At 33.5% G+C, this 12,802-nt stretch overlaps 1 protein-coding gene across 2 annotated transcripts; it reads left to right on the top strand.

Annotated features, from left to right (window-relative positions):
* The first annotated feature begins 5,940 nt into the window (after nucleotides 1-5,940).
* Nucleotides 5,941-10,458, top strand: LOC131063175 (UDP-rhamnose/UDP-galactose transporter 1). 2 transcript variants are annotated; one of them, XM_057996960.2, is made up of 6 exons: nucleotides 5,941-6,096; nucleotides 6,177-6,691; nucleotides 7,051-7,235; nucleotides 7,371-7,571; nucleotides 9,438-9,599; nucleotides 9,714-10,458. In XM_057996960.2, the coding sequence occupies exons 2-6, from the start codon at nucleotides 6,556-6,558 to the stop codon at nucleotides 10,074-10,076; spliced, it is 1,047 nt and encodes a 348-aa protein (XP_057852943.1). In that variant the 5' UTR covers nucleotides 5,941-6,096; nucleotides 6,177-6,555; the 3' UTR covers nucleotides 10,077-10,458. The 2 variants fall into 2 exon arrangements, with proteins under 2 accessions (XP_057852943.1, XP_059070183.1); XM_059214200.1 differs by lacking the exon at nucleotides 5,941-6,096 and having other exon boundaries at nucleotides 6,170-6,691.
* Nucleotides 10,459-12,802: the final 2,344 nt, after the last annotated feature.

The following is a 12,802-nucleotide window of genomic DNA, read 5'->3' as shown; positions in this document are numbered from 1 at the left end:
ATTTGAATTAGATAAGATCGCCAAATTATCCTCCCAAAATTCAAGGAAAAAAGAGCATGACTATGGTGGTAGGTCACCCTAGTCCCAACAATATTTTTGACTTTTGGCCCATGAAATATAACGGAGTTCTAATTTTGAATCCATCTCGATGGCTCAAACCATAATGCATAGAAATGCAAGATATGCTTTGGGGTTTAAATTAGGGTAGGATTGGGACTTAATCAGGGTAAAATAATAAAAAGAAGCGCACCTAAGATCAAGGCCCCAATTTTATGAAATGTGAATTGATGAGAAAGGAACTAGGTTTAATTAAATAATTAATTAAATGTTTGAGGAATTTCTATAATGTATAATGCAATGAGACACACTAAGGTGGGTGCTAACTAAGTGTGGAATTGGATAGCTTAATTAAGGGTGTACAATTTATGATGCTACACTGCTAATGTTGTACCTCCATTTGACGGACCACTAACAATAACATTACCAAGGTATGATTATGTATTTCTGTTTTTGTATTTTAATAGTCCCCATTACAAACTTTAAGGACTCTTGTCGCTCGACATCTCTCAAGATTCAAGAAATACAAACTATAAGAAAAAGAATCTAATAATATAGACCCCTGGATCCTAATTCCTTAGGCATTGAATATCTCCATAATAAATAATTTTTGAAACCGAAATAAAATTTGCAAAGTCTAAGGATAAATATTCTTATAAAATTTTAAAAGAAATTGTTACTTACCAATAGGTTTTGAAAGTCTATTATACAACAATGCCTGTAGTAGCAAATATTCGATGATTTGAATCGACTATCAAGAGCTCAAAATAGAACAAAATGTATCAAAAAAGTATTGACTTTTGATTATATGTATACCAATCCATAGTTTAAAAATTTAGCATGGTGACTTTTGCTTGTATTTATACCAATCCATATTTGGCAAATTTTGCATGGTACATTTTAAAATTTATCTTAAATTTGTCTTTTTTGCATCGTAGAGTAGAAATGGGAAAATCTCTCCTGGTTATTAAAATGAAATGTTTTGATTTCCAAGATGATCATGGACCTATGATTACCATTAACTTACAACACAACTAGTAAAATGGGTCCTCCTACACGATTGTGGTATAGAACCATTTAGTTGGTATTGATGAATAAATGGGTGGATGTACATTGGAACCTTTTGAATCTATTGGTAAAATTAATATGTATGACCAATCCCAAAAGTTGATATTTAATTGACTTACATATGGACCAAAATATGTAACAATTGGGCAAATGGGAGATAGACCCTCGTCCATAATATAGGCCAATTTTAAATCCATGATCAGGGTTATTTGCCAATTGGCCAAAAATCGTCACTAAAAAAAGCGTTGGTACTCAATGCTAATGGGTTTTGCATACTTCAAGTTATAATATACTATTCTAGGTGCAACATATTATAAATCTTGATTTTCAAATGATATATGGGATAGTTATCCAAATTTTAAGGTTTTTTTCTTTTCTACTAGATTAAGAAAATTGTGTTTGTCTTCAAGAAAGAAAAAAATTTAGATAATTTTATTAATAATATATTTAATAAATCAGTCGGCTCCAAATGCATGATTTTGCACTCTAGAGAAAAGAGGCACTAAAATATATCTCAAAATCATGATACCCAACTGGATTTGTCTTTAGCTAATAATGAATACATTTATACCTGTAATAAGGTGAGAAGTAGGATTTCACAAGTTAGACTATGAATCCACTTGTTATCACCAAGTACATTAAAAGGGAAAGAGAACCCAATAGATACAACCCCAATTCTATTAGGAAAATGAATTATGCTCTCCTTTTTGTTTTAGTTGAAGGTGGTTAAGAGATTTTAAATTGAATGCTAGATCATTATTGGAATATGACATAAAATAACATAAATAGCAAGCTACATGTACAATATCCAGACACGAAGCTAGAATTGGCCAGAAGGAATAGAGAGGAACCTGTTCTTGAAAATTTGACTCAAAAGTGCAGGACCAAGATGCAAAAATTGACTTGGTCCCTAGCTATCAAACATGGACAAACAAGAAACCTCCATAATTAGAATGACACTCAAAAAAAATCCCATGAAGCTTGTTAGAAATTCATGAGACCGGGATGCAAAAATCATCTTGTTCCTCCATTTTGTTCTCCTGCAAAGGTTATATCTGATCATCGTCAAATTCTCTATTAGAATCTCCATCCATGGCTCCTGAATCTATCGCTTGCACAAAAAAAGAAGGAAAATAGTGTTATTGATAGAGATTTTCCTAGGTCAAACCCTGGGTTTGGAATTAACCCTTGAATTGAATTGAAATTAAAATTAAAATATTGAAGCAAATGTTAAATGATACCTCAGATTTGGTGTAATTGATAATGGATGATAATGCAATGCTCTTTGAATGTAATCATAAGTGTTGATGCAATAGCATGACATGACATGAACATGAATGATTGAATCAAACACATATGCTTGCATGAGATTGATGTAGATTTCCTAAGTTCCATGATGCTTGAAGAAAATGGTGGGATGAAATGTTGCCTTGAATGCTTGAATATGCTTGATGTAGATGGTTATGAAGATCAATTATATTCTTATTGTGTTAGATGAAAATGATTAGGGAGAATGCTCTTATATAGGGTTCTAAAGGTAATTTACTGTTTAGGCCAAACTCCAATGGTCAAATTGAGACACTGAGAACCAACATCATCGGGGAGGGGAAGTCCACTGACCCATTTAAATTAGGTCTTGTTTAAGGAGGACCAAGAAGTGTCATGCTCCTAGACCAAGACACCCTAGGCGTCGTGGTCCACCAAAAATAGGGCAGACAGGTGGGAAATCAGTGTGCACAACACAAAAATAGGTTCAATTCTCTGTGAAAATAGATGACATAAGATTTGAGGTGAAAAGGTCAAAAATGAAATTGGGAGAGAGCTAAGACGGGACACGTTAAAGCATGGAGCATTAAAAGTGGTGTAAATTGTACAAGGTTCCAATTTACGATGCTACAATATCAAACTAGGAGGGCCTTTTCTAGAAAACTAAATCCAATTAATGGGATAGTTTTCAAAACTAATACCATGTGTGCCCTAGCCATGGTAGAGTTTTGAATAAAATTCATGTGCCACTATAGTTATAAAATCTAAAGCTGTAATTTTGTTAGTACGTTACTAGGGTATTGAAAAAAATATACGACTCGATATTTTTGTTTGTGAATAGGACTCAATAATTTGTAGCAAAAGTGGAAAATCAATCAACCACACAAAAATCATACCAAGATTATCCTTTAAGCTTTGGAAATTCTCATCAAGAATGTCGTGGATGATTTCTATCATCTTCTTTTGTTGTGTTGCAAATATTATCAATGATTTCTACCATTTTCTTATATTGTAGATAAATTTACTTTTGAGGCAATTAGGATTTAAGGTTTGTAAACGTGGGTGATTGGTGGGTAGACCACTATCTACCAAGTGCTCAACCCTTGAGGGGGGATAGGGCCAACATACAAGGTGAAAGAAGAAAAGATAAAGGCATAGAAGGTGGCATCTAGATAACCCGCCATAAAAATAATTTCATCAATGGTTTCTATCATCTCCTTTTGTTGAACATAAATTTATTTTTGAGGTGGTTAGGGTTAAAGGTTTGTAAATGTGGATGGCTAGTGGGCAGACCACTGTCTACTAGGTGCTTGATCGTTAAGGGAGGATAGAGCTAACATCTGAATCTAGAGAAGCAAAGAAAATCCATAGAAGGTGACATTTGGATCTTTGGCAAAAAAATAAGCACCCAAGGAGGCCGACAACTCCCTAGCATAAAAACATTTTTAGGGGAGAAAAGCTCCCACATAAAAGTTTATCATCTAATTAAATATTTGGCAAATAGTAAATTTCCTCAAAGATCGATAATTAAATTAATCACAATAATAGACTTAGCCCTTTGTTATATACATTTAATAGTAATTAAGATTCAAGGAGCCGAATAAATTGTGATAAATTATTGACTATGATAGATACTTTTGTTACAATATTGTGATTTTAAAAATAATAATAAATGTTAGGGATATTAATTTTTGTGAAACAATTAATTTTTAATTAAATGATATTGTGGTTGGGTAGGTGATTTAATTAAAAAATTAATAAAATATCATCTAATTATACTTAAAAGAGCAAGGATTACATTGGTCATTAAAAAAAAATTATATTTATAATAATTAGGCATGTTTGCCTCCTTTCATCATGCACATCAATGAAAAGTGTAAACACGTAACTTATCCAATTTTAAAAGTTTACATACAAAATTTGATGGTTAACTATCATATAAATATGTTTTGGCATAATTCATATATACTACATTACTTAGTGCATTTTCATGTTTTAGAACAATCTCCTTGGAATAATTAGTTATAATTATGTACTAAATAAATAAGGAGTATAGTAGGCGTTGCAATATATTGTGAGTAAGAAGTTAGAGCCTAATTATGAATACATATAAGTATTTTATATAAGTAATATTTATATGTACATGACAATTGTTAATTGATGTATAGAACAAGAACTTTAATCCAAAAACTTTAATCAAGCCATGTTTATATGCATATATGAAATTGATTAAGTAAATCATGGTTTAATAAGGGTTTGGAATCTAAGGGAATGCTAAAAGATAAAATCGTCGCATCTTATATCTATCAAGACTATTGAGAGTATTTTTATTAAGGTTATAATTTAAAATCTAAGAAAGAAAATGGGAGCTTTTTGGGGGATCTTACACTACACAAACAATAGGAGCTTGGTCATAATTTGGGTACATTTTTTATTTAACATTAATATTATGTTCAAATTTTTATTAATATTCTTGAAGTTGATAATAATAGTTAATCTATTAACAAAAGTGTTACTAATAATATTATTAATATTAGAATTAATAAGTAATGTCAATGTTAGTGATAAGAATGATTATATGGTTGCAGCTTGGAATTTTAACATTGCAATTCATCTTATCAAACTAAAGATATTTTAATGTATATAAGTGAGGGGTGAGTTAAGGAAATTCTAGGTGTCATGTATTATTTGAAGTTTGGAGCAAACATCAACTTGCAACCATGACCCGACGTGAGAAAACTAGCATACCTTTAAGAGGTGAATGGAAACATAGGCAAACTATCTTAAGGATGGTTAACACCTGGAGGAGAAAATACTCATCATTTAATAGTCCTATTAAATCTAGGGCTATTGGGTTGCAAGCCTTCTAATTACCTAATGTTGTTGGTGGATTTGTTAACCACCAAAACAATCAAAACCAACTTTGAACATAACTCGACACCTTAAGATTATTTCCTCCCTCCAAATCTGAGTTCATGTGAGCTTTGAAAGCTAACTAGGGACTCATGCTTAATGCCCCCATCTATGTATGGCCTCTTAGTCATGCACCAATATACTTGCATGGTTGACAAAAATAATAATAATTAAAATAAATATTGTTCAAACGAGATCTTAACCACACACAAAGTGGCATGACAAGGTTCTTAATTAATGTTTTAAAAAAATAATTGTGTTTTTGTCTAGTAATGATCTTGGTATGACATGAAACTTCAAAATAATTAAAGAATTGACATACAAAACTAATTAAAATACAAAACAAATAAATATAAGCCCCACATAACTCTATAAAATTACTTAATTGCATGCTTATTTTTATTTAATTTTAATGAATAAAATAATTTTAATCATTATATATTTTATTTGTTTATGTTGTATCTTAAATAAATAAAATTAATATAAATGTTTTAAATATTTCTACTAGTTTCACTATGACATGCAACTCTTTAAAACTAAGCTGACCGTTTATTTAATTTCCAGCTCACAGAATATAATGGAAGCTTACTCCGTACCTTTATTAAAGGTATTCATTCAAAAAAACAAAACCGTCGATTTGTCACCGGGTTTTAAAAATCCGGTAAATTTGTTTCTACGTTAAAAAAAACACCCCACTTATTCGTTTGCTAGGAAATAAAATTTCTTGACCGGAAGCAAAGTGAAAATTTCCACCTATCAAAAGTTTGGCGAGAAAGTGATGTTGTGGAACAGGTAAAGTATTTAGTCTGTATTCAGTTATTTAGTAGTTAAAATTCTCAATTTGTTTGCCACCATGAATTTAATATTGTTAGGAATCGAGCATGCGGTGGACATGTGATTGTGAATGAAAGAATGATGCGGCGAAATCGTGGGTGACGAAGCATGAGTGATATAGCTGTAATTTGGACACTACCCAGTTACCATCTGTTGTCTCTGCTCATTCCTTTACAAGCACTGTAACTTTCCATTGAAGATTTACTCACACTTCATCATAATTAAATTTGGTTGGAATGGAAATATCAAAACAAACAATCATTTCATTTCTTTTGACTGATCTTCCATTTTAGTTGGTTGATGGAGAATTCAAAGCTGCCATCTCTCTGTTGGTGTGGGTTTTTTCTAATTTAAGCTTTGTTTATTCATGTTATAAGAGGCAATAACAAGTTGGGTGTGAGTAGATTTCTGTTTAGAATGGTGACCATGGACTCGGAGAAGAAATCAAGTGTTTCCAATGTGGGGGCATGGGCTATGAATATCATAAGTTCTGTGGGGATTATAATGGCCAATAAGGAGGTCATGTCTCGGGCAGGATACGACTTCAGATTTGGTAAGGCACTCATTTATAATTTCAGTTTTGTTTTAATCCAGATTTGTGAATAAAAGTACTTTGTGCAGGCCTGGATTTTTTTGGGTTTAAAATTAATCACTAGGTCTTTGGTGGGATTTGTTTGGATTTTGAATTCAAGTGAAAAAAAATCAAGTCCAGTCAAATAGCTGGTGTTTTTAGCCTATAAGATCAGATAAAAAAGTTTCAGCATTTATTATGAAGTATTTGGTAGTTTTACGGAAGGTTTGTCTTTTTTATGTTTGCATCTCTATGAGGACAGATAAAATCGTTTAAGATGAAACAATGAGCGGTTTTCCACAAAGGTTATAGGTTTTCACTTTTGTCCTTGGCTGTTGCAGCAACCACCTTGACTGCATTCCATTTCTCTGTGACTGCCATTGTGGGGTTTATATCCAATGCAACTGGATATTCAACATCAAAGCATGTGCCATTGTGGGATCTTCTTTGGTTCTCTATTGTAGCCAATATGTCCATCGTGGGAATGAACTTGAGCCTCATGTTGAATTCAGTTGGATTTTATCAGGTATGCTTTTTAACCTTGTTTTTTCAATTCTCCTCTTATAGCCTGTTATGTTTTCCCTGTCAGATTCAGATGACTTTCTATCTTTTCTAACTTTGGTTGTTATTTTATGTGGCTCCTTTTATTTTCTTTGTGCAGATTTCAAAATTGAGCATGATTCCTGTGGTTTGTGTGATGGAGTGGATTATTCACAGCAAGCATTACACCAAGGAAGTTAAGGCTGCAGTGGCTGTAGTTGTGCTAGGAGTGGGTGTCTGTACTGTTACTGATGTAAATGTGAATCTTAAAGGGTTTGTGTGTGCCGCAGTTGCTGTCTTGTGCACTTCATTGCAGCAAATTGTAAGATTTATTTTGCGTTTCACTATTTCTCTTGCCTGTTTTGAATGAATAATATGTCCATAGAAGGAATATCAGTTAGAATGACACATTTAGAATGAAGTGTTTCAAATAAGATCATATTCCTACTGTCAGAGGAATCTGCAATTACTTTGCCCTAGATCTGACCCTAGGCACAACTCATTACAGAACAGCTACACAAAGTTTTTCCCAAAAATCAGTTTCTTCCCTTGAAGCCTGGAGATGCCTGTCATTTGGAAGGGTACTTGGACATTGGTATGCATCTCAGAATCTCAGATACAGGGAGATCTGCAGGAGATATCTTCAACAGGAAAGGGGCATCCTCTGATGTGTCCTGGGTGTCTCGGTGAAGATATCCTGGTACAGAAAAAGGTGAAAAAGTCAGACAACAAAACGTAAAAGCAATAGCCTAATCCCTAAAAGGTCAAAATGCCCCAAACAAGCCATTTCTCATTAAGCAAAAAAAATTGCGGGAAACTATGTACAAAGAAGAGTAAATATTTTATGATTATGCTTTCTCCTAATTGATTGAATGCCAATGAAACTTGTATGGTGCACAGATAGCTAGAACTCATATTCAATGATGTAACAGTTTTAGTTTGATTTTGGATGTTCTTGCCTGCTAACTGATTGGTAGCCAATATATGAGGTTGGATTTCAGGTAAGAAGAATGTTTTCAAACTGTCTTGTACTATTAACTTGTTGTGGAGCTGCAATTAATCTTAGAGAAATGGTTTGATCTTGGAAAAACTGCATTCTAAGCTTTGAACACAACCCTATATCATATAACAGGACCAATCCATTACTTAAACTTTCGTGGGTGGGATATGCATATGAAGTATTATTTATTCTGAGTTTTGTTGCTGATATTGATGTTTCATCTCATGGCCAGTTATTCTTCATTTGTTGCCTGTTTTCTTTGTAGGCCTACTTTTCCTTCCAATCAATCTGGCTTTATAAATAGCTATAAGGTTAACTGAAAGAAGTTGATGGAACTGACATCAAATTAGTTTTCCTTATTCTTCTTCAATAGTAAGATTTGGATATCTGACAGTTGGTTAGTCCCATCTATATGGATCATATGTATTATGGATTAATATGAATGGGATCGCTCAACTTTTTTTTGTTGTCTGATTGGTGACACATTTGCTAATTGAATTTTCTTAAATTTGGAGAAGTGAGTGGAGATATTATTTTATCTGGCATTCATATACTCTGACTGTGCTATCCATGTCGTGTGCACAGAGCTTTTCTTCAAATTTTAATCATATCTCTTTGATGGTTCTAAGTAGCAGATATATAAGTAAACATGTAGAACCTGATTTTTACCACATCAAACATGAGAATCGCATGCCAACAATTCATGCCCTTGAAATAATCTCATTTTGTATGCCAGCATGTGCCAAAAATCTTAATTATTTTACCCATAAGCTCTGGATAAAAATATATCCGGCACCCTGCTCCTTTTGCTTTGAGCAGCAAGTATATGCTTATTTGTTTTCCTAATATAGTTACAAGTCCTACTTGGCTTATGATATTTCAAAATTCGTTTGATGTGTGTATTTGATTCTGTGGGTTATTTGTTTTCCTAATATAGTTACAAGTCCTACTCGGCTTATGATATTTCAAATTTCGTTTGATGAGTGTATTTGATTCTGTGGGTATCCACTCAGTAAAATCGTTTCTTACGGGTTTTCTCTATGATGCACATTTTTATATGATTGATTTAACTACCACCCAGTGAGAATCTGTATATTTGACATGTCTACTTTTCTTGGATGTTCTCTTACCCTGTTTTAAATTTTCCCTGCTTCTGTGTATTACTAAATCATTGTATTGTTCCTGCAGACTATTGGCTCTCTTCAAAAAAAGCACAATGTTGGTTCTTTTGAGCTTCTAAGCAAGACTGCTCCCATCCAGGCTGCATCTCTTCTAGTTTTGGGCCCTTTTGTTGACTATTTTCTAAATGGTCGTAACTTGTTCAGATATCAATTTTCAGCTGGTGCTATCGTGAGTATTACATACTGGTTATCAACCAATGCAAATTATTCGTAATGGTAATATAATTCGGCAAGTTTCTCCTAGAATATTTGAATTAATTACATCAAGTTGAAATTTGTGCAGTTCTTTATATCCCTTTCCTGCACTCTAGCTGTTTTCTGCAATCTCAGTCAATACCTCTGCATTGGACGCTTCTCAGCAGTTTCATTTCAGGTTTTGGGCCACATGAAAACAGTTTGTGTTCTTATACTGGGTTGGATCCTTTTTGATTCAGTATTGACAGCCAAGAATATAATGGGAATGTTAATGGCTGTCCTTGGGATGATTCTGTACAGCTTGGCAGTTGAGAAACAAGCTACTGCAAAGAATTCATCCTTGATGTATGTGAAAGAAACGGTCCTTCAAGAGGAGGATGTAAGTCTCCTCAAAAATGGATTTGAGAAGCAGAGTACAAAAGACATTGAATTTGGTAGGGAAACAAATTAAAAGTTTTTACGGATAGCAAGATGTATTTATTGATATCAATAGTCAAGTCAGCCCAGCTTCTTCACAAAGAGGAACCGATGGCTGGCTTAGGTTCCTTATTTTTCTACCTTTAGAAAGGTATTTTTATTTGGCTTTTAGTGAAAGAATAATCTCCATGCCTAAAGCATTTGAATGCTCTTCTTATTTTAGGAAGAAGGGTAACTCGTCCATTTTTTATGAATAGCCTATGTGAAATGTATGAAATAGAAGCATCCCACAGATTGTCTTGATCAATGTCTCCGGCCCTATTTACCCTCTTGGATTCATTGGCAAAGATTCAAATCCATATGACTGTTGGATTTTTTTTCCATCAGAGAAAATACAGAACAAGTTTTCTTCTCAATTTGTTTTGTTTGCGTTGCCAATTATCGTGATTAAGATTAATTTTTTCCACCGGAGAAAATACAGAGCTATTTATCATGATTAAGATCTATTTATGGGCCCCGCACTTCGCCTTCCAGTCATTGGAGATTTCCATGGAACATCATCTTGATTTAAGTAGGATACAATTACAAATTATTTTAATTCATATAAACCAACCTAACTTGAGCTGTAGGATCTAAAGGGTACTGGTTAAAGTTCCCACCAGTGAAGTTCAAAATAACATAATTTATGTTCATTTTTTATTCTAAAGTCATGACTTACATAAATCTTCAGTTGAAATCAAAAAATATTAAATTATAAGCAATCATGAGTGATCCGAGATTTCCACAGAACATCATCTTGATTTCAAGAGGATACAGTTACAAACTATTATCATTCATATAAGCCAACTTACCTTGAGCTATGAGATGTAAAACATATTGATTATCCACCAATAAAGTTCAAAATTACATAATTCATGTTTATTTTTAATCAACCAAAAGTATAAAATTATAAGCTATCTTCATTGGCAAAAAGTATCTTTCGTGAGCTGAGATTCCCGCAGAAAATCCTTCACCTTGGAGCCCACAGACCCTGTTGGGTATTGGTTGGACCTTGTGCTTCTAACATTGGATCACAATTAACATGAATGCGATTTTATACAGCTTGGAGTATAGATAGATAGATAGATAGATAATTTTAAAGTCCGCGAGGCTAAACATAGCCTATGGGACAGCCTGCCAATTTAAACCAACTTCAGTAACTCATTTCTTTTCTTGTGCAAGTTGACGATGAGCACTCCCAACTTCTCAATGTACTCCTTGCTGAATAGGCTATGCCAAGAGAAATCAGATAAAATATTAACAAATTTGTCCCTGTTGTCCTTGTAAGCATCACATTCTAGAATAAAATGTTGTTCAGTTTCCACATTCCCAGAATTGCAAAAGGTGCAAACTCTCTCTCTTCCCAAGCCTCCTTTGGCCTCTTCCAATGCCCGGTTTCACAACGGAGTTGATGAGAGTTGGTTCTCAGTTGAGAAATAAGAATTTTAGCTCTCCATGAAATGTTGGCCCCGATGTACGTTTTTTGAAGTTGATCACATGTGGGATTAAACTGATTGATATAATAAATTTTCTTCCTTCCAAGCCCATTTTCCCAATTCCTCTTGTAGAATTTATTCATAACGAAGGTCTTTATGTCTTTGTTATTTGTGGGACACATATTGAAATGGATATTCCATTTACTCATCCACTATATGTTTAAGGTTTTAGATTCACGCTACTAGACATAATGTATGATTAAATTGTGTATAGTTTGTGAGAAATATAAAGGCACAACAAATCTTAAAAGAGGACAAACTATTTGTGTGATCTTTTATGTATGTGATATGACATAATTTGTAAGGTTTAATATTAGTACAAATATCAATGGTTGTGTGATCTTTTATGTATGTGATATGACATAATTTGTAAGGTTTAATATTAGTACAAATATCAATGGTTGAATCTTGTAACAAAATTATGAAATAGAATCTTCATAAAACATTTTACTTTATTGTTTAAGGTTACAACAATGAATCATACTCTTAGGTTCGATAAGATGATGGTGGTGGAGGAAGTGAGCAGCATAAAGGAGGAAGAGGACAACAATCTGGCGGAATTGGGTAAGAAAGTGGAGGGTATGCTTGAAAACTGCAGGACGTCTCTAGGTTTGCTCTGAATGTTATGCACTGCTCGGCAACCACTCTGTGTCTTCCGTAGGAAAGCACAATCAATGGCAAAGGAAAGGAGGACAAAGACTACAGGGACCTCTTCAAATTCCTCACCAAGGAATGGGCTAGGAAGCTCCTCCCCAAGAGGAGCCATGGGAAAAAATAATAATTGTCTTCTATGGTTTGGATCTCTGGTTTTTTGCTCAGCCTTAGTGGCCTATCAGCTTTTAGTTTTAGTTTCTGGTTATGCTTGAACTTAACTATCTATTGCCCTGTGTGGCATGCTTTTATTAAGACTTTTATTTACTTGGTTAATATGCGTAGAATGATTAAAGTTTTTGATAGAGGAAAAGTTTAGGGGGCTGTGATTTTGTTGTTGCTCTCCACTGTTTTTCTTGTTCTGTACCTGGGTCAGCGCCCCTTGTTTTGGTTGCTTTTAATATCAAAAACAATGAATCATGTTGGGATCTCTCTCACCAAATTTGAAATGGACATAAAAGAGATTAAAAAAAAAAAAAAATTCAATCCCTTCCACTAGAGAATATGCTTGTCTCATAAATTAATATTCGAAGAAAAATAAATAAATAATAAAAAAAAATTAGAAACACAACTA

The sequence above is a fragment of the Cryptomeria japonica genome, chromosome 11 (genome assembly GCF_030272615.1).
Source record: "Cryptomeria japonica chromosome 11, Sugi_1.0, whole genome shotgun sequence".
NCBI lineage: Eukaryota > Viridiplantae > Streptophyta > Pinopsida > Cupressales > Cupressaceae > Cryptomeria > Cryptomeria japonica.
The sequence above is the reverse complement of the archived record's forward strand: the minus strand, read 5'-3'. Positions and strand labels throughout refer to the sequence as shown.

What these genes read in the sequence shown, in the direction of transcription:
- LOC131063175 (XM_057996960.2), top strand. Translation starts at nt 6,556, where the DNA reads ATGGTGACCATGGACTCGGAGAAGAAATCAAGTGTTTCCAATGTGGGG. An exon ending in AGGATACGACTTCAGATTTG is followed by an intron (nt 6,692 to 7,050) that starts GTAAGGCACTCA and finishes TGGCTGTTGCAG; the next exon opens with CAACCACCTTGACTGCATTC. An exon ending in GCACTTCATTGCAGCAAATT is followed by an intron (nt 7,572 to 9,437) that starts GTAAGATTTATT and finishes TTGTTCCTGCAG; the next exon opens with ACTATTGGCTCTCTTCAAAA.